At 44.1% G+C, this 20945-nt stretch overlaps 1 protein-coding gene across 1 annotated transcript in view; it reads left to right on the top strand.

The window, feature by feature from the left end:
- SND1 (staphylococcal nuclease and tudor domain containing 1) overlaps positions 1 to 20945 on the top strand; it is a 421273-nt gene that overhangs the window by 23462 nt on the left and 376866 nt on the right. The window contains exons 2-5 of the mRNA XM_027539080.1: positions 8676 to 8825; positions 14411 to 14531; positions 17915 to 17993; positions 20660 to 20820. Coding sequence (XP_027394881.1) covers positions 8676 to 8825; positions 14411 to 14531; positions 17915 to 17993; positions 20660 to 20820 — 511 coding nt within the window. The remainder of the gene's footprint in view (positions 1 to 8675; positions 8826 to 14410; positions 14532 to 17914; positions 17994 to 20659; positions 20821 to 20945) is intronic.

The raw sequence follows: 20945 nt of genomic DNA, 5'->3' as shown, positions 1-20945 counted from the left end.
CGGAATTGGCCAGTGGGCTGTAGTTTGCCGAGCCTGCTTTTTCTCATTCTAAAGTTTGCTTCCTTTGTGTCTCTTTTTGGGTGTTTTGTAAAATTGGGACTGTAAGCCTGCTTTCCCTGCATATGGCAATGTTTAATAAGTGTTGGTTTGGTTTGGGGCAGCCAGCTCATGGAAGCTTTGCTGGCTTAGTGACAGTTCCTGACACCTGCTCGGCTGGCACACAGAAATGGAGATTTTTAACTGAGGAAAAGATTTAATCAGTAGGTCATCTCACCTACCGTTTTAACAGATAGCAGCTCCTCAGATGCTTGTTCCTACATGTGACACAGTGGAACATCAGAATCGGACACTTCAGTCTAGTCTTTGCCCTGCCATTAATTTCATTTTAAGCAAAAGTCACCTTTACCTGTTTCACATACAGATTTTTCGTCTGTACAATAAAAGGGCCTTGTTGAGATGCTCTCGCTTAGCTGCACTCTTGTGAGAGTCCCCTTTGAGATTTGAACTTGTTTCTTTCCAAACTGAGGTCCAGTTCTTGGTATAGCCGGCCCTGGAGCAGCCGTTTATGATTGTCTCTCCTGAATGAGTTAGTGCACCCAGCGCAAGCGAATGGGCTGCCACAAGGCCTTGGGCTCCCGGGTCATTGTGCCGGGCCCCTCTCATTTAGGTTTGCCTCTGGCTCTTGCCAGAAAAAAGAAAGAAGCTGGCCATGTTGGCATGTGTGCTTGGAAAGACCTCCCAGGTCACAGGGCTTACAGTCCTCTGGGATTGCTTGCTCCTTGTCCAAATGACTTTTTAATTTTCAAGAAAGAGAGGCAATAGCTCTGGTTGCCAGGAAGCTTTTTCCTGATACACTTTTTGAGATTTTTCTCCAAGTTAGTTTTTTTTTTTTAAGTTCTACACTTGCCTTAATTCCATTTCTTTAGATGTTTTTTGCTTCATTAACAATTACACCACAATTCTTCCCCGTCCCCTGAAGGCATTTTTGGGTGGAGAGGGCACCTTGTCTGGAGAAGAGTCACTGGCCTGCTCCTTTGTCCTCTGAGCAGCCTCTGGGTGGTGGCCTTGGCAAGCTTCCAGATGGCACTATGGACTGTTTAGTTCAGTGACCTTCTTGGTTCTTCTTTCTGTGCCACAGAGGGAAGGAGTTCATTCTACTTATCTCGAAGAAAAAACTTGAATTGTTTTTGGTCATCTTTCTCCTTTTTTGGGCTTTGTAGATTTCACTGAAGTTTGGCTTCTTTCCTGTGACTTCTACCTTGTTATTTCTCAAGGATTTGAAAGTTTACAGTTGCCCTTCACTCTGTTGGGAGTCACCATGCCTGACTTCTGGGTCTGAGTCAGCTGCCTGTTGGTGTTGTTCAGCTAAGGGTCTAATCTTCCTGCAAGATATGGAAATACCCCTTTGGTGAAAGAGACATTTTATGTTGTATTAATGCACATCCGTATTGGACCTTAGCAGTTATTTTAATTGAAATAAATATGAAAGTGAAAGTCACTTAGTTGTCTCTGACTCTTTGTGACCCCATGGACTATACAGTCCATGGAATTCTCCAAGCCAGAACACTGGAGTGGGTAAACGTTCCCTTCTCCAGGGAATCTTCCCAACCCAGGGATCGAACCCAGGTCCCCCACATTGCAGGTGGATTCTTTACCAGCTGAGCCACAAGGGAAGCCCAAGAATATTGGAGTGAGCAGCCTATCCCTCTACAGGGGATCTTCCCGACCCAGGAATTGAACAGGGGTCTCCTGCATTGCAGGAGGATTCTTTACCAGCTGAGCTACCAGGGAAGCCCAAATAAATGTACATACCCTAAAATTATTCACAAGACTGTTAGAACTGTCTAATTCTAGAACATTTTTCATTGGTACTCAGAAGGAAAAGAAACCCTGGACTCACTAGCAGTCACTCCCTTTTTCTTCCTCCAGCCCTTGAGAACCCTTTATCTACTTCTATCTCTATGGATTTGCCTCTTCTGAACACTTCATGTGAATAGAATTATTCAGTATGTGGCTTTTTTGTCTTGACGTCTTTCACTTAGCGTGTTTTCAAGATTTATCCATGTTGTAGCATCAGTCACTACCTTATTTCTTTTTTATTTCTGAATAATATCCATTTCACAGATATACCACATTTTGCTTATTCATTCTTCACTTGATGGACTTTGGATTGTTTCTGCTCCTTTTGGCTCTTATGAATAATGTTGCCACGAACAGTTGTGTACAAGATATTGTGTGGATGTATGTTTTATTTTTCTTGGGCATGTACCTAGCAGTGGAATTGCTGGGTCACAGGATAATTCTTTGTTTGACTTTTGAGGGACTGCTAGAGTGTTTTCCAAAGTGACTGCATCACAAACAGTGTATCAGGGTTCTAATTTTTCCACATTCTTGTCACCACTTGCTTTTGTCTGTCTTATTGATTATAGCCACCTTAGTGACTATGAACGGAGAAGGCAATGGCAATCCACTCCAGTACTCTTGCCTGGAAAATCCTATGGACGGGGGGGCCTGGTAGGCTGCAGTCCATGGGGTCGCTAGGAGTCGGACATGACTGAGCAACTTCACTTTCACTTTTCACTTTCACGCATTGGAGAAAGAAATGGCAACCCACTCCAGTGTTCTTGCCTGGAGAATCCCAGGGATGGGGAGCCTGGTGGGCTGCCGTCTATGGGGTCGCACAGAGTCGGATACGACTGAAGCGACTTAGCAGCAGCAGCAGTGACTGTGAAGTGATGATACGTCATTGTGGTTTTGATTTACATTTCCCTTACAACTGATAATGTTGAGTATCTTTTCATATGCTTACTGGCCATTTGTGTATCTTCTTTGGATAGATATCTGTTCAAATTCTTGCCCATTTTCAATTGTTGAATTACGATATTTCCTTATTCCAGATACTAGACCCTTATCAGATATGTTTTGTGAATATTGTCTTTTCACTTTCTTGGTAGTATCCAGTGAAGCATAATGTTTTTGGTTGTTTGTGCTTTCTAAGATGATGTTATTGCCTAATCCATGCATTATCCACCATCACAATGTTTTCTTCTAAGAGCTTCTTATTACACTTAGGTCTTTGATCCTTTGAGTTAACTTTTGTATATGGTGTGAGGTGGAGATCCAGTTTCATTCTTTTGCGTTTGGATATCCAGTTTTCCCAGGGCTTCGTTGTTGGCTCAGTGGTAAAAAATCCACCTGCAATGCAGGAGACTCAGGTTCTATCCCTTGGTTGGGAAGATCCCCTGGAGGAGGGCATGGCAGCTCACTCTAGTATTCTTGCTGTGGAAATCCCGTGGACAGAGGAGCCTAGTGGGCTGTAGTCCTTGGGAGTCACAAAAGAGTTGGACTAAACAACAGCAGTCCAATTTTACTGGTACAGTTTTCGTTGAGAGGTTCTTTCCCAGTTATCTGCGCACCCTTTTTGAAAAGCAGTTGACCATACATTTTTGAGTTTATTTGGGGCTTCCTTTTTGTAACATTTTGGTATTCATCAGGTGACTGTCCTTACCGCCCCCCTCCCCGCCTTTTTTTTAAAGATTTGCTTATTTATTTTTTGCTGTGCTGGGCCCTCGTGCCTGCGTGTAGGCTTTCTGTAGTTGCGGAGGGTGGGCTTCTCCTTGAGGAGGCTTTTCTTGTTGTGGTTCACAGGCCCTAGAGTGCGTGGGCTCAGTGGTTGTGGTGCACGGGCTTAGTTACGCCATGATGTGTGGGAATCTTCCTGGACCAGGGTATTAAACCCGTGTCCCCTGCATTGCAAGGTGGATTCCCAACCACTGGACCACCAGAGAAGTCCTATCCTTATTTATACTGGATCTTCATATTGGCAGATATGACTGAGATATTATTGTTATATCTAAACAGGCAGATAAACGTGTTAAGCTAGTCCTCCTTGTAGAGCTAACAAGATACTCTCACCTAGTAAGATATGATTTTTAAGGGAAGATGTTTGCTCTTGGTGCTGTGAAAAAAAAAAATTCTGGTTTTATTGACGTATTTATGGTTTTCTATGGGGCTTCCCTGGTAGCTCAGCTGGTAAAGAATCTGCTTGCAGTGCAGGAGACCTGGGTTCTATCCCTGGGTTGGGCAGATCCCCTGAAAGAGGGCATGGCAACCCACTCCAGTATTCTTGTCTGGAGAAGCCCCATGGAGAGTGGAGAGTGCATCCATGGGGTCGCAGAGTCGGACACGACTGAGCAACTCAGAACATCATGTGGTTTTCTGTACCATCACTTTTTTTGCCCTAAGTGTAGTGTGGCTAGGTTTTTGTATAAGAGATTTTCTGTCTTTTGGTGTTTGTGGTCTGGGGGTTTAAGTGTTAAACCAAGTCATTTATCAGTATCTAGTGATGATTTAAGGTGGGGTTGCTGTTGCTGAGCAGTATTTCATTTGCAGCCTATAAAGCATGTCACTGTTAGGTAACTCTCCTAGTAAAATCTTAGTGGGTTTGATCAGTTTGAGTCCCCATTTTCCTTCTCAGCTGACTTGTTTCAGTCTCTGTCAGCCTCGGACTCATGCCCTGAAGCCAGGTCCTCTGAATCACACCACATTTCTCTGTAACCTTTATTGGCAGAGCTGAGAACTGTCTAATTCATGACCTCAATCAAACTGACTCATTGTGACAGCTGTTTTCACAAACCTCCTGGTGTATCAGGTAGAGCTAAGATCAGATCGTTTCTCTAGAATATGTCATTTTATTAATATAATTGGATAAAGCAGTTACCATATGAATTGCTTTTTATGCCCTATAAATTAGCAATTAAGGATAATTACCACATTCATGAAAGTTTGCAACATGAATCAGTACAGCTTTGGCAGAACGATTACCCCTGACAGTTTCCTCTCAATCTTAACGTTATTCTTCTGAAATTAAAATTCTGAATAACAGACAGTATTTTACTTGTTTATTGTTTATCTGACTCCCCGCACTAGAATGTCTGCTCTCCAGGAGCAGACATTTTTGTCTGTTTTAGTTCACTCGAGGCATGTTACTTGCCTGGAACAATGCCTGGCATATAGAAGGCACTCAGTAAATTTATGTTGAACGAATAAATGGATTAATCAGTGGATAAAAATTGTAAGTAATCAACTTACATGTCAGATCTAGTGACTTCTAGAAGAAAAATGACTTATTTTCATGCCATATGAGATTCATGTTAAGTTTGATATATATACCATTGGTCTTTTTCATATTTCACTTAAAGACATTTAAAATATTTTCTCCCCAGAAGACCTTTCCCTTGGCTTTATTCATTAGGGAAACTTAGGCAAGAGACGACCATTAAATATTTTTATTGAGGAAGAACTTGAGTAAAGACTTTTGACAAGTGAGACAGGTGGAGGGAATTGAAGAGTACTTGTAAGATGATGAAATGGAGAGAGCGAAAAAACATGGAGATGGAATGTATTTTGACCTATTTCAGTTTGCATAAATACTAGGAAGGAAATGAGTTCTTTCCATGCAGACAGGTCTCTTCCTTCCATGATGGTCTGTAGACAGTCTTCCTATCTCATTACTAACGCTGTGGCCAAATGAACGACAGGGAGAGCGTTTCAGAGGAAAGACGTAGGCATGTTAGTCCTTTCTTCCTGGGGGCACAGGAACAGCAGTGCCTGCCACAGTGAGTATCTGTCCTTGGAAGGTTGACTTGGTGGTTGTCGCTTACATTTGCACCTTCAGTTGTATTGGGTTGGCCAAAAAGTTCATTTGGATTTTCCTGTAAGCGTTTATGGAAAAACCTGATGAACTTTTTGGCCAACCCAATAGGTGTTGCGCAGCCTATAAAGTCATCTCTCTCTAAGATTAATTCAAATGTGGACTGTTGCCTGAATGGCCTATTTGGTGCAAAAAAAGCAAGGAGGCTCTAACAGCAGTCTTCAGCATAGCTTTCAAGGTGAAAGGGGGGGCAGTGTACAAAGATTTTGCAAAATTCCTTCATATAAATTATTTACTAAAGATCTTTATGGGGCTGGGATAATAGTTATAGATCCATTGTCCCCCAAGGGTCTCGTCTACTAGATTGAGGGCGTTAGAGGCAACACCTTGCTGGTATTTAAGGGGAATAAGAGGGTACCTATCAGCCATTGTGTTCTTGAGCTTTTCAGCAGGCTTTGTCAGGCTTGAGAAATAAAGATTGTTTCTTAGCTGGGGTCAGTGCTCATTGCTCAGCCATGGCGAGCATCTAACTGGGCTTTCCAAGACGTACTAGGTCTTCAGGGAGAGCTTTATGAGTTTTCGTGAAAGCTTGACAAGAATCGAGGAATAGGCCTTTGAGACAGAAACTCTGCTTTGCACGCTGTGTGCTCCTCAGTCCTGTGGAGACTGTACGTGATGTCGAGGCAGGTATTCAACAGCGTGCTGTTCATGTGCCGCTTGGTGAAGAATTGACTGTAAACGAGTCACTTCCAAGTTCTTTTCTTTCTTTGGCCCTTCTCATTTTAGGAACATCAGCCATCCTGTGGTGTAGTGTATCTGTTCTTTGGCTTTACTTTGTTTGAGGGCTTGTCTTTTTAAAGTGTCAGATCCCTGGGATGATGCCCAGGGCATGGGTTCTCAAGAAAGGCTGTTCGGTTGGAGGCTGTAAGGTTTCGATTGCTGGTAACACTGGATCACAGAGGATAAAATGAAAAAATGACTTATAACTAGATAAGGAAGGCAGTCTTTTATTATGTGTGTGATGGTGTAGCCAGGGAAGTGTAGACTACTCGTAGACCAAGGTCTGTGTGCTTAAGTTATTGGGGATAATGAGATGTTACTATTTTTTTTTTTTTTAATTAGAATGTGTGTATTTTTCCGACAGAGTTTCTGTAAGAAAGTAGGATAGATTCATAAGTGGAGTACTGTACAGCCACAGAAGTGAATAGTGTTTTGGCATGAATGGGTTTTACCAAAAAGGGGCAAAAGAAGCAAGTCAGTGATGAGTTTACATTGCTGTCGACTCAGCGTATATAGAGATTAGAAATAGGAGATGAGGAAGCACCATAGTGCATGGAAACATATACACAAAGGTAACACTATAGAAAAGCAAGGGAGAGGTTATCACGATGGTTAGAATAGAGGTGGTGGTCAGCAAAAGGGGCTGCGAGTTAGAGGGACGTGGCATCCAAGGTCCTGCCAGTGTTCTAGTTCTTCTTTTATAAATTTAGCTGCACTGGGTCCCCCTTGCAGCCAGGGGCTCTTCACTAGTTGTGGCACTCGAGCTTAGCTGCCCCACAGCATGTGGGATCTTAAGTCAGAGATCGAACCCATGTTCCTGCATTGGAGGGTGGATTCTTCACCTCTGGACTGCCAGGGAGTCCTCAGTGTTCTAGTTCTTAACTTGGGTGATGGTTACTTACTTGTTGTTTCTTATTCTTTAAGATGTAATGGATTGGCCAAAATGTTCGTTCAGGTATTTCCATAAAATCTTATGGAAAAACTCGAAGGAAATTTTTGGCCAACCGCATTCATATATGTTTAATGCAGTTCTTTATTTGTATTACTTGCCCCCAATTTAGAGCATGAGTTAAGGTGGAGAGGCGAGGGAGACAAGTCAGCTAAGCAGATGACTACTGAAGTGGCTTCCCTTCCTATTCTTTTTTTCCTCTGAGTCAGCTTCTTTTCCAAGGACTGTTTCCTTTACAGAAAACTCCGTGGTCTAGTCTGCTGTGAAGTTCTACACTGGCAGGGCTCTCCAGCCTTCTAACTATTTGTTCAGCAGCTATTTGTTTTGAAACATGGGATTAAGCCTTTCAGCTCATGCGAAGGCGCTGCTCAAGCCTCCCTGGTGATGAAATTGTGTAAAGAATTTGAATAGCTTGGGCGATGTTTGTCATTTTTGCTGTGTGCCTTTTCTTCTCTTCTGCCGTGTGAAACCCTTTCTCCCTCCTCTCTGCAAATATTTGAAGTGAGCTTTAGAGCTCTTTCCATAGTTGCAAGTGGGTGGTATGCTAGACATCCTTCTTCAGAGAGAGCGAAGGAACTATTCGGCTTGGGAGCCCGAAGGTCCTTCTTCAATTGCCCTGTTTTCATCACGGAGGTCATGAGTTTTCTAGAGGCTCTGCTTTAGCCTAGACTGTTTTAGCCTAGACTCTGAGCACTGTGTTTCTCTTTTAGCCTAGACTCTGTGTTTTTCTTTTAGCCTCAACTCTGAGCACTGTCTACAGAGGAAGGACTGAGTCCTGGACTCTGGCTGCACTACTTGCACCTTAGCCCTGGGCACCCTCGGGTCCTTCCGGCTGGTGTGGGTGGCGTGTCAAGGCTTCTTCCTTCAACATCCACTTTTCTCTGGCTTTCTTCCGTTGTTTGCTTTTCCCATCGTAGAACAGCTTGTGTGGATGGAGACATTAGCTTCTTAATAATTGAAAAGAACACAGGTGGTGGTCAGCTTGCTGGGATGAAATTACAAAGGCTCTTCTCCATGACTCACATGCCTCTTCACCCTCCAATCTTTTCTGAGTTTTCTATCATCTTGTTTAATTCTCATTTTTATTTCTGGGTCAGTCCCTTTAGAATCAACCCCAAGGTTTTATGTAAGTATTTCTCTTAAAAAATTGAAAGTAATCTTGTTCATTCAGTCGTTCAATAAATGTTTGAGTGCTGTGTACTGTTCTAGATGTTGGGGATACAGTCGTGGACCATCTCTGTTATGGCGATGTTACCTTTCAATGGCTGAATTTTTGTTTCTCCCTCAACCTAGGTGCTCTCAGGGTGCGCCATCATTGTCCGCGGGCAGCCTCGTGGGGGTCCTCCTCCTGAGAGGCAGATCAACCTTAGCAACATTCGCGCTGGAAACCTCGCCCGCAGGGCAGCTGTCGCACAACCCGATGCAAAAGACACCCCCGACGAGGTAGGTGCTTTTCCTCGCGAGCCTGTGGACCCTGGTGATAGTCTCCTCCTTGACTGCACGTTTGATGTCCTTTCTTGTGTGTATATTTTGAGTATTTTTATGTCACAGGACTAGTGATAGACCCACAGTGCCAGCCTTGGTTTATGCATTCACTGCCTTTAATCCCAGTAACTCCTTTCTCTTTTCCTCATATACTTTCCCGTAAGTTTAGAGCCTTTCCAGGTTTATTAGCCTTTTCAGGTTTACCGTGTTTCTCTTTGAACAGGTTAGAATATTTCCTAGATAGTCTCAGCTGTTTGAGGTTGGTATTGGTTATGGCCGAGCCCCTTCATTTATGTTTAAATCCTTCACCTTCAAAATTCAGAGGGATGCACAACAAAAAATCTAGTTCATCTCCCCGAACACTACAGGTGTTACTATAGTCTTGAGTCGCCAGAGACATTTATCATCCATATAAGCAGACGTTTAATGAAAAACACGTAGTTTTTTCATCTGTAATAAAAAGCATTTTGTTGGACTTAAGAAGATGATGAAACAGTATTCAGGAAATAGAGAAAAATCATCCCCAATTCTCTCATCAGCAATTAGATTCTTAATAGACAAAGATCAGTTATTTTCCATTGGTCTTTTCTCAGTAAGCACAAGTATTGGGAATAACCGTACTGTATACGTCGGTTGTTCAGTGAAGATTAACCAAGATGGTGGAGAATGCTTTGCACGGGCCTATGAGCTACTTAACAGATGTTAGCTGTGGTCATCTGTGTGTGCTCAGATACTCAGTTGTGTCTGACTCTGCGACCCTATAGACCGTATCCCACCAGGCTCCTTTGTCCATGGGATCTCCTAGACAATAATACTGGAGGGAGTTGCCATTTCCTCCTCCAAGGGATCCTCCTGATCCAGGGATTGAACCTGGGCCTCCTGCATTGCAGGCAGATTCTTTAGGGCTGAGCCACTGGGGAGGTATGTGGTCATCACTGGTGCTGTTTAATTTCTGCAACTACAAACACTTCTCGTACGGTTAGCCCAAGTACTGAAGAGTCAGTCTCTCTCAGCACTTTTCAGATTTTGGCTGCTAAGTGGTTTTCTTGACCAATGTTTTGAATAGTTCTCTCCTTTCAGTTTTGTGTTGTGTAACAGCTTGCCTGCTTTGCACAGAAGAGTGTTGGCTAAAGCCAATCAAGCTTATTTCCCCAGAAGGAAGAAGCAGGGTCACCTCTAGGAAAGAAGGGTTGGGTTTTCATTTCCTGTTGCGTGGGTGAGGATCGAGGCCAGTTGGAGCTGGTTCTAAAACATCTTAGCTGTAGCCTGTGCAACGGTACAATAAAATCTTACCAGGACTATCCCAGCTGAAAGAACACCATGCAGTCTGACCCCCACTCTCGTTAGTTCCTTATATTTCTGTGGCCGAGTTAGTGGGTTCTTGTCTCTTCCACAGCAACTCAGTTTCTCCTAGCAACTCTTCAGAGGTCCCTGTGACATGAAGTGTTAGAAACCTGCAAAGTTCACCCTTTGTCAGCCACAGCCACTATTTCTCTGTCTAATAGTCTAGTCTCTCCCTGCCTTGCTGTGATGTGGTTTCCCCCTACCATGCCCTTGAAGGTTCTCTGGCTCAAGTAAGGAGTGATGCCAACTAGTAACCCAGTTCTGAAAACACCCCCAGCTTTTATCGAGGACTAAAAATTTCTCTTTTTCATTCTTGAAGCTTCATCGTCATTGTTCTTTGTTCAACTCTGAACATGTACTTGGAATATTGAGAGAACAGTCTGTCTGCCTTCATTTTCCTGTCCTCTAATCCTTCCACTGATACTCTCAAATCTTTTTGAAACATAATTTCATTTTTTCCCTGACTCAGTGTTACTCCCAGGTATTTCAGTGATTCCTCATCCCTGCTTGGACAGATGTAAATGCCTCAGCCTGGGATACAATCCCTTCTGTAATTTGGCTTCTAGTCTTCTCTCACTGAACCCACTCTGGGATGCGAAGTCCCAACCCCGAGGAGGTATTTGGGTCTCCTAACAGGCCACCCAAGTCCTGCCGGCTCATGGCGCGGCTCAGGCCACCCCCTCCATCGGGAGCTCTTTGTCTGTCTTGTGCCCTGGTGATCACCTATCATCTGCTAAGATCTAGCTCCCTGACAAGTCTCTCCTCACATCTCCTTTCATTATCCCCTTTTGGTGCTGTCATCCTGCTCAGTGCTCCTGTGTCTCTTTACTAGATTGGCAGCTCCTCAAGGGGAGGGACCTTCTCTCATATCAATGTTTTTCTGCCTAGTCAGTGCCTGGCATGAAGCAGGTATCCAGTGAGGAAGCATTTCAGTGGATAACAAGGAGAAAGACCCCAAGCACCTCCTTTTGAGGATCAGTAGATTGTGGAACGTGGCAAGGCTTTCTCTCGGGCTTTCCATTGTTTTGGAGCAGGTCTAGTTTTTTTTCGCCTTTAGAGTCAAGAACGTTTTTTGCCCATTTGCTTCCCTTTGTGTCACTGTCCCAAATACCGTACCCTTGATTATTCTCTGCCTTCTTTCATGTCTGCTTTCAAAGAAACTTAGCTCTCTCCTGAGCTCTGTGGCAATGAAAGCAGCCCTGCTACGTGTCCCCAGCCACCACTGCCAGCTCCAGGCTAATTCCTGGCGTTGCCTGGCTACTCTAGGCAGCCTGGACACTGCATTTACAGCCACTGTGGGAATTATATATTTATTTCCCACAGATTTATTATGCTCTCATTATGTGTGAAGCTGTACATTGGTTTCATACGAAGTACAGAAATGAACATCACAGTCGTTGTGCGTTCAGTTGAGCCTTTGAAAGTTGGGACGGTGAGGTGGCTGGGCCAGAGAGGGATTAATTACATACACAGGTGGTACAGGGGGATGGTGGACTAGCTAGCTTTGAGGTCTTATGTTCTTGTGGGATTTAATGTTGTTTCAGTAGTTTAGGAGTCTACCTGGTGCAAAGAAAAAATGGGAATTAAAATTCCATTCATCACGGTAGACACCAGAACTTTGTGTGGGTCTAGGAGAGCAAACTGCTAGATCACCTGCTATTGAGCATTCTGAAGGGAAGAGGCAGTTTTGAGAATCAGCCACTTAACAGCCATTGCTTTGTAGATAGAGCTCTGGGACATCACTCGACGAGATCACAGTGGTTCTTCGTATGGGGCCATTGTGGGCCGTGTGGATGAACCTGTGCATGCTCAGTCCTGTCCAACTCTTTGTGACCCCATGGACTGTAGCCTGCTAGGCTCCTCTGTCCATGGGATTCTCCAGGCAGGAATACTGGATTGCTATTTCCTACTCCAAGGGAATCTTCCTGAGTCAGGGATTGAACCTGCGTCTCCTGCACTGGCAGGCGGATTCTTTACCACTGAGCCACCCGGGAAGTGGTGGATGAATGCTTTGAGTCAGCTTCCCTATATAGAGTGGTTCTCGGGGGCACTGTTGCGATAGCCTTCTCCATGGGGTAGCCTTCTGCTGACTGTCCTCTCTGTGGACAGGACTGTCTCCTGGAGTGCTCTGTTGCATTGGGAGCAGTCATGTGGTCAGTTGCTTCCCTGAATATCCCAATTGCCTCCCTTCCTGGCCCGTACCTTGTCCAGTTATTGAATTTGTCCAACCCTGGATGGAATACAACTTGCAAAGGCTGGAAGATTAAAGAAGCTAGATCATTTTCCTTCCAGGATAAGTTATATGTCCTTCTCAGGACCTCTGGTGTGGCTTTCTCTTGCTGCCCAGTGACTGACCAGCTGTGAAACAAGTCCTGAGAGAAGGGTGCTCCTTCTGCAAGCCTTAAAAGCTTTTGGTAATCCTGCCTAGTTGGTAGGAAGTGGAAGTTCCCCCATAGGGGTTAGCTATTTCTTTGTGAACTAGCCCTTGATAAATGAATTTTTACCGAAGCCTTGGCTTCCTTTGGGGCACTTTGTTTTGTTAGAGCTCTTCATTTGGGGAAGCAGTGTATTACTGAACTTTGGGTATTAGTGTAGTACTCAAAACTGAAGCCTAAAAACACACAAAAACTGAAGCCTAGACATTCGATCTATGGCCGAGGATGTTTTTAGAGTAAGTGACTAAGGTGATAAAAATGTGCAAGGCTCTGTTAATTGGTTTAGTATTTGTGTCTGTGATGTGGCTGGTATTTGGGCTCATTATCAGTCATGAGACTCTCTTTGGTTACAGGTATCTACTTCCATTATTGTGGTACGGGACAAAGGGTGGAAACAGGAGATAAAAATATGGTGAGCTCCATATTGCCTTTGAGTGGTTGGCTCTTTTGCTTATTGGTGCTTTGAGAAGAGTGCGTTAAATGAGTGAGCAGGCTTGTTTTTGTGTCTTTAAGAGCACTTACTCAGGATTAGTTCTTCCCAGAACTGTCCACAGTTGGTGTTGGCTGACAGTACTGGTTTTGTGAACACGGGCCCAGCAGGTTGGTGGACTGCCACCTTTAAATTGGATTCTGGTTTCTGGGAAGTCATGGATGTTTTTCTTCTAGAAAAGCTTCTTGGCTCACCCCATGGAATAATCTTCATGGACTGAAAAGGTAGGCAGATGCTTCCTTTTCCGGTCAGTGATGGACTGTTTTGCCTTTACTATGCAGAGCCCATGTTTTGAGGCTCCAGGAGGTCGTAGCGCGTGCATATTATATACCACCCTGCCCTTTTGTATGTTAATTGTTTCTGCCCGTGAACTTCTGCAGATCATGTCCTCCTTGAACTCTTACCCTCTCCTTCCTCATTTCTGTTCTAAGGGAACTTAGGGCACCGAGCTGGGTCCAGACTGTAAATTCAAGTGCTCGTGACCCCTGACTGCAACAGGGCTTCTTCAGAAGAGACATTTCCCTTTGTCTGTACCATCCCCAAGGTGATGAGGCAAAACCATCCTTTTGCACAGCATCTTCAAATCACACGGGGGCTCTGTTTGTACCCACTGTGGATGTGTGGCTCAGCCCTGTGTCAGGGTCTTTAACGGGTGAGAGGAAAGAATCACCGTTGTCAAGCTGATCCCTTACCGGGGCCTGTTACTAAGTAAGAAGTAAACTGTAGTTTGGAATAAGACAGTTTTGGAGGTGAGGAAAGTCCTAGTGCTGGTGACTGGAAACCATGGTGCCTGTTTTTTGGGCTGGTGCAAGTTACAGCAACAATTAGACCTTCATTTTTTAGGAGCCCCTAAGTGTGTGAGCCCCCACTCCAGTACTCTTGCCTGGAAACTCCCATGGATGGAGGAGCCTGGTAGGCTGCAGTCCATGGTGTCGCTAAGAGTCGGACACAACTGAGCGACTTGATTTTCACTTTTCACTTTCATGCATTGGAGAAGGAAATGGCAACCCACTCCAGCGTTCTTGCCTGGAGAATCCCAGGGACAGGGGAGCCTGGTGGGCTGCCGTCTGTGGGGTCGCACAGAGTCAGACACGACTGAAGCAACTTAGCAGCAGCAGCAGCAGCAAGTGAGCCGGGCTGTGTGTGTTTCATTTTTTCCTTCTCCTCAGGGCCTAGTGTGTTTGCCAGGTTGTTGAAGGAGTGAAGTTGCTTGGGTGTTGACTGTGTAGTGTGAAACCCGCCTGGCTCCTGAACGTGGTGGTTCTGTCTTTCAGCCCTGGGCATTTCCTGCTCGAGAGTTCCTTCGGAAGAAGCTGATTGGGAAAGAAGTATGCTTCACGATAGAAAACAAGACTCCGCAGGGGCGAGAGTATGGCATGATCTACCTTGGAAAAGGTGAGTAGCAAGGGCAAAAGGGCTCGTTTTTCTCCTAGTCTAAAGTTTCTCCCAAGGTCAGTTTTCACCTGGTGGAGGTGGCTGTGGACGGTCGGCTGTGGGTCTTACTGGGAGGGTGCAGAACTCGGGGTACGTAGGTGCAGAGGAATGGCCCTAATCCGCCTGCTCCTTGTTCATCCTGTGCCTGCTTTCCTGCCTTGGTTTAGATGTGTGTGGACAGTGTAGTATTCGTTTTCTCCATATGCAGGCCATCAGCCTGTCGAACTCATTGGCTCTGTGCTTCTAGGTCAGGGTGCTAATTGAATTCCTATAGATTTCCTATTGCATCTTCTATTTCCTTTATCTGTCTTGTGGCTCTTCCTCTCCTTTCTTTTCTCTTTAAGAAAGCATGATTTGTTTAGGGCTTGTGGTTTTCTGCAGGCCACACGATTTATAACGGAGTGGAAAGAACACAGGCTCCAGAGTGGTATGATGTAGGTTCCTGGCTCTTCTACTGTGTACTCTTACTTGTTGTTTTTAGTCTCTAAGTCGTGTCTGACTGTTTGTGACGCCATGGACTGTAGCCCGCCAGGGTCCTCTGTCCATGGGACTCTCCTGGCAGGAGTACTGGAGTGGGTTGCTGCTTCCTTCTCCAAGGACAGAGTATGCACTCAGTAAATATATTTGTGTGTGCACACACATAGGCCTGTGGTTTAGCTGTTTAACTGTAGCTGCCATTTGGAATTTAATTTTATTTATTTATTTAATATTTTCGGATGTGCAGGGTCTTTGTTGTTGTTGCATGGGCTTTCTCTAGTGATGAGCAGGGTCTACTCTTTGTTGCGGTACACAGACTTCTCACTGAGGAGGCTTCTTTTGTTGTGGAGCACAGGCTCTAGAGTGAGAGCTCAGTAGTTGCAGCACATGGGCTTAGTTGCTAAGGGGCACTGCCATGTAAAATTTAAAGTTGTATTTAGGAATTTGCTGTTTAAACTGATCCACGTGATGGAATGGATATAATTTAGCATGTTAATAATGCACTGTTTGATTTGATAAAACCTGGCACATAGGAGATGATTGATAAGTATTTACTAAGAGTGATTTTGAAATTATCTGCATCTTTCAGTTTCAATGGCTTAATGGCTTAAAGTTTAATATTTTCACTCAGTTATTTTAACTAACTCTCAGTGCCAACTGCAATGAAAGTGCTTCAGCTAATTAATTAGCGTTCACACATTTATCCTGTTTTGTGGCTACTCTTTTTTGCTATATGTAGATGGATTGAAATATTCATTTAACTGTAGTTGACTTACAGTATTATGCTTCAGGTATGTAGCTTCTGATTCTTTCCCATTATAGACTATGACAGGATATTGAATATAATTCTGTGTGCTGTACAGTAAATTCTGGTTCACGTGGCTACTGGGTTTTTTTTTGGTTTGTTTTTGGCTGTGCTGTGTAGCTTGTGGGATCTTAGTTCTCTAACCAGAGATTGAACTTGGGACCCTGGCAGTGAGGGTATGGGGGCCTAGCTACTGGACCTCCAGGGAATTCTCCTGTGAATACTCTTTTTATGATGGAGGAGAATAAAAGAATATGAGAATTTGTGGTTAACCTAGAACTTTTTTTTTTTAAAGGCAAAGATGATTGATTAATCTTCAAATTGTGGGGAAAATATAGTCACCCACCTATTCCGAATACCAGCCCCAATTGTGACTTGATCAGATTTGTACTTTGATTAGTAATAAGCGAGTATTGTATCTCTGTCCTACAGATTCCCCGTTTTCAGTACTGTATCCATAACATTTTGTTGCCTTCTTTGGGAGTTTGGCCCAGAGAATTGTGTTTTTCTCCCTTTTGAAGGAGCAATCAACTCATTTAGAAATGAGCCAGCCAACAGCCCTTTCAGAGTGCTCTGTGCCAAGGAGATGTCTGAGAGCTATCGGGGTTGCTGTTGACCGGCTGGTTTTATGGCCATTCACCTTCTTTGTACCTTGCCTTCGTTCTTTCTACGCACTGACCTGTTGATACCTTACTGCTCAACTTTTCCCATAATTGTGGAGTTCTTCCTTTTGACTTCCCACTCTGTGGGATTATTCCTGTTGCTCTGAAAGAATCAGTGTAATATTTATTGATGGCAGATAGCTGTGTGCTTCTGTGTCTGGCCTCAGCAGTAACTCCAGTGCAAAGGTTCTTGTGATTCACATTCAGCTTCAGAACCTGAACTTTCTTTGTATGCACAGCATTCATCTCAACCTTTTGTGTGTGTGCTAGAAAAGGGGGCTTATGATTTGCCTCAGAAATTTGGACAGGGCTAATGGCAGGGCATTTAGGTTGGGTTTGGGCCTAGTATGTAGACTTCTTGTTGCTTGCAGAATTCAATGAATGCATGGCATACTGAATATAAATCTTACAGAATTTTATTCTATGCTGATGTTACCTATCAGCTAGACTGCTGTGTTTCAGTTTATCGAGGAGCTTGTTCTCTGCTATATTAAAGATTTTTATGTGGTGATTCCCTCATAGATGTCTTCTTTTATCGTTTTGGCTGACAAGCAGAGATTTAAGAGAATACACCAAGCCTAAAAGCTTTTTCGGTGGCATGGAAATGCAGTTAATGGTCCTGGTGCCCAGGTGGAACCTAATCGGGTTGTGTTTTTTGTTTCACTTCATTTTTCTTGCCTGCTCTGAAGGCTGCTCTGTGAGATTGGAAGTCTGGACTCTCTCCCTTGCATCTCTTAAGAACACGAGAGTGTGTTTATCAAATGATGTAGCTTGTCTTGGTGGTCTCCTGGAGAATGGGACATCCTGAGACGGACTGGACTCTGGTGTAAAACATAAATGGGCCACCCTAAGTGTCTCTGCCATCTGATTGTGCAGGTGTGGGGGCTGCCTTTGGATTCTGTTGTTTGCATTCCTGCTGTGTGCTTGGCACTGCACTTGGCGATTTACACACATTGAATTCCCTAAGAACCCATCTAGACAGGCACTCTTCCCATTTTATGGGTGAGTATGTGACTGAGGCGCAGAGAGAGCTGTGAAGTGGCAGCGTTTGTATTGAGCACCAGCCTCTCCTCCTTAGGTCAGTGTTATTTATCCTCTCCCTGGCTGCTACTTGTGCCTTGCTTTCCCGTCAGTCTCCTGGAGTTCCTGAGATTGCCTTTGGCTTGGGAGATACACTAAAAAATAAGCCCAGAGAAGATGTATCTCTGGGTCCTAGAGATGAGACATTTTGAGGGAGAAGAGGTTCTCTGAAAAACCCAACCCCAGCCTGCTGCCTTGTCCAGTTAGTGGGTAACATTATTCCTTGAAGAGCGGAGGGTAAAAGTGGTCCCAGTAGAGCCCTTTTGCTATTGGAGATGGATTTAGACCCAAGATTCATGTCTCTTTTTTTTCCTTGTCAGATACCAATGGGGAAAACATTGCAGAATCACTGGTTGCAGAGGGCTTGGCCACCCGGAGAGAAGGCATGAGAGCTAACAAGTAAGTCTCCGCAGCTCTTCTGACTCTCAGAGTTCTTCCCTCTCCACTGTGAGAGCTGGGGGAGTGGACTCCACACTTTGAAACGCTTTGATGCGTTTTCATTCCTGCCCCCTGACATAAAATGGGTAATATCAGGTGTTCTCCTGTCTTCTAAAAGAACATCCCTGCCCAGGTGTAGGTGTGTATTGTTCTGAGTGAGGAGGTTTCTCTGCATTCGTGAATGGCATTTGGTATGTGTAATCAAAAACTTCTTTGCTTAGCGACAAAGAAGTGCCATGCTTCATATCATAAGAGTCAGGAGGCTTGTTTCTTATACCATTGATATTCGGTTCCAGAGTATTTATCTATCCATTCCCCAGTATTTATTGAGCATGTATGCCAGGCTATGTTCTAGGCACTGTGAATATAGCAGTGAACAAAGACACTTAGCTTCTGCTAACGATTTAACCAGGAGACAAACAACAAACCAGTCAACAAATAGATGTACAATATTATATCAGGTATACAAGGAATAAGTAAATGCAGGATAAAGCAGAGTGAATAAATAAAATTCAAAGCAACACCTGCTGCTTGGAATATAGGAAAACTGACAGGGGCTGAGTGGTTCTGCTTTCAGGGAAAATTTCTGTCTCTCCCAAGCCTCTTATGTCTGTTTTAGCTTACGGATCTGTAGATACTTCAGTAATAAGGTGAATGTGTTTGTTGTTAATAGCAGTGTGAATTAGTTAGAAATGAATGTTAGGTTAATGGACTTCCAGGTGACTCAGGTGGTAAAGAATCTGCCTGCATTGCGGGAGACCCTGGTTCGATCCTTGCATTGGAAAGATCCCCTGGAGAAGGAAATGGCAGCCCACTCCAGTATTCTTGCCTGGGAAATTCCGTGGACAGAGGAGCCTGGTGGGCTACAGGTTGCGGGGTCACAGAGTCAGACACGAGTGACTAAACAACAGTGTCAGGTTTATAGTTGATATATCAGGTTCAAGTTCATCAGTGTTGGCACCTCAGAGGGATGGGGGTTGGAGCTGGCTTTAAGTAGCACATTAGTCTCTGAAAAGTGATAAGCTGCATCAGTAATTTGGATGCTGTAGATGCTGTTTGGCTATTATTTTTTGGCCAGATGGCTTATGGGATCTTAGTTCCCTGACCAAGGATTGAACCTGGGCCACAGCAGTGAAAGTGCTGAGTCCTAACCACTGGAAGGTCAGGGAATTCCTGCTGTTTAAATCATTAAGTCCATGTTATATTATGACTGTAACTGTAGAAGCTTTAGATAAATATTTGCATGAACTATGCCAATAATAGGGATGAGCAAAGACCAAAATGTACAATTTGCATCCTTCTTTGTGATCAAGTCATTCATCCTAGAGTTCTCTGATCCTTTCCAACTCAGAAGAGTCGTTGGCTAGAGCTCCTGATTGGAGTGTGAGTGAGCATGTGGGGATTTGTTGAATTCTGATGCTTGTCTTAGGTGCTGTGTATGGAAGCATGCTGAAGCTGTATTTTAAGGACAGTTGCTGGCATTTTTACCGTTGCAGTGTTTTTTGGAATCCAGTTTGCAGCCAGAATGAAGAATTATAAAAAAGCCTACAGCAGTATTGTACCACCTCAACAAAGAAATCCCTTCAGGAGTCCCAGTCTTTTTTTACTCCAAAGTTGTCTTGACTTCTTTTCTCAGTTTCAGTGTTTTTGCTTCTATCTCAAGCTACATTCCCCCCGCCCTGCCACCACCCCCGTCAAATTCTGACAGAAAATTTGGATCTCTGAAGATGATAATTGTCTTTTTTTTTCCCTTCTTCTTCTTTTTTAAATGGGGAGGAGGGAAAGAGCCGTACTGGTTTGAGAAATTGTAGGTCATGCTCCCTGTTGAAAATCCCTACTGATCAAGGTGGGAGGGTCAGTTTCTCTAGATGCCTGTTGATGGAACTAGGTGTTGACATTGTGGAAAGGCTTTCCAGTGTTCACTTCAGCTCAAATACAGATGAGAGAGTGAAGAGAAGAGCCATTTCTGGGTTTGGTTGTTTTTGATGGCTTTTTTTTTTGGAGGGGGATGGGGTGAGTGGTCTATCTTCTGGGTTTCTGCTCTTGTGCATAGTTTGGTTTCTTGTCTGATGAAAGAGTCGTCCATCTTCAAACTGCGTTTGCTTAGCTGGCCGTATGGCATGTGTAAGTAGTGTTGGGGTGACATTGTCTGTAAAAATGATCATCGTTCTGTATTCCCCAGTCCTGTTCTGCAGATGACAAGGAGTGAGGGTGACTCTTAGTCACTTGCACTGCACTGTATCCAGCTGAGGTCTGCCTGGATTCTAGTTCCTGAATCTGGGATGGTTAAATGAAACTCTCCCACCTGGAGTGGCTCCCTTGTAAGCCACCAACTTGTTCTCTTGTAATCACTCATGGTGGCAGTACTGAGAAGGGTGGTCTTCAGATATTCTCATTAAATGCTGTTACAATTGAGTCTTTTGTTGGAGGGAATAAATCTGGAATCTGGAAGTTATATTCCAGATTATTCTGGAATATTATATTCTGGTTACAGGCCTGGGTCTGAAACAATTGCTTTGTTTTTTCCAAGCAGAGAAGATGCTGTAGAAACCCAGAATCAAAGATGACCCTGATATTTCTCTCGTGAACTCATTAACCACACTTGTTTCTTCTTTTTTACGTCCCAGTCCTGAGCAGAACCGGCTTGCGGAATGTGAGGAGCAAGCGAAAGCATCTAAGAAAGGGATGTGGAGTGAGGGGAACGGTTCACATACTATCCGGGACCTCAAGTATACCATTGAGAACCCAAGGCACTTCGTGGACTCTCACCACCAGAAGCCTGTCAATGGTGAGGCTGTCGGGGAAAGACAGATATGACTCAGGGTGATTTCTCTCTATTTGCCGTCGAGCTCCTTGAGGTTAATAAAACTGATTCTACTTTAGTACCCATGGAGAATTGTTAAGGGTAAAACA

Source organism: Bos indicus x Bos taurus, chromosome 4 (genome assembly GCF_003369695.1).
Source record: "Bos indicus x Bos taurus breed Angus x Brahman F1 hybrid chromosome 4, Bos_hybrid_MaternalHap_v2.0, whole genome shotgun sequence".
Taxonomy (NCBI): domain Eukaryota; kingdom Metazoa; phylum Chordata; class Mammalia; order Artiodactyla; family Bovidae; genus Bos; species Bos indicus x Bos taurus.
Note: the sequence above shows the minus strand (reverse complement) of the source record. Positions and strands in the feature narration are given on the sequence as shown.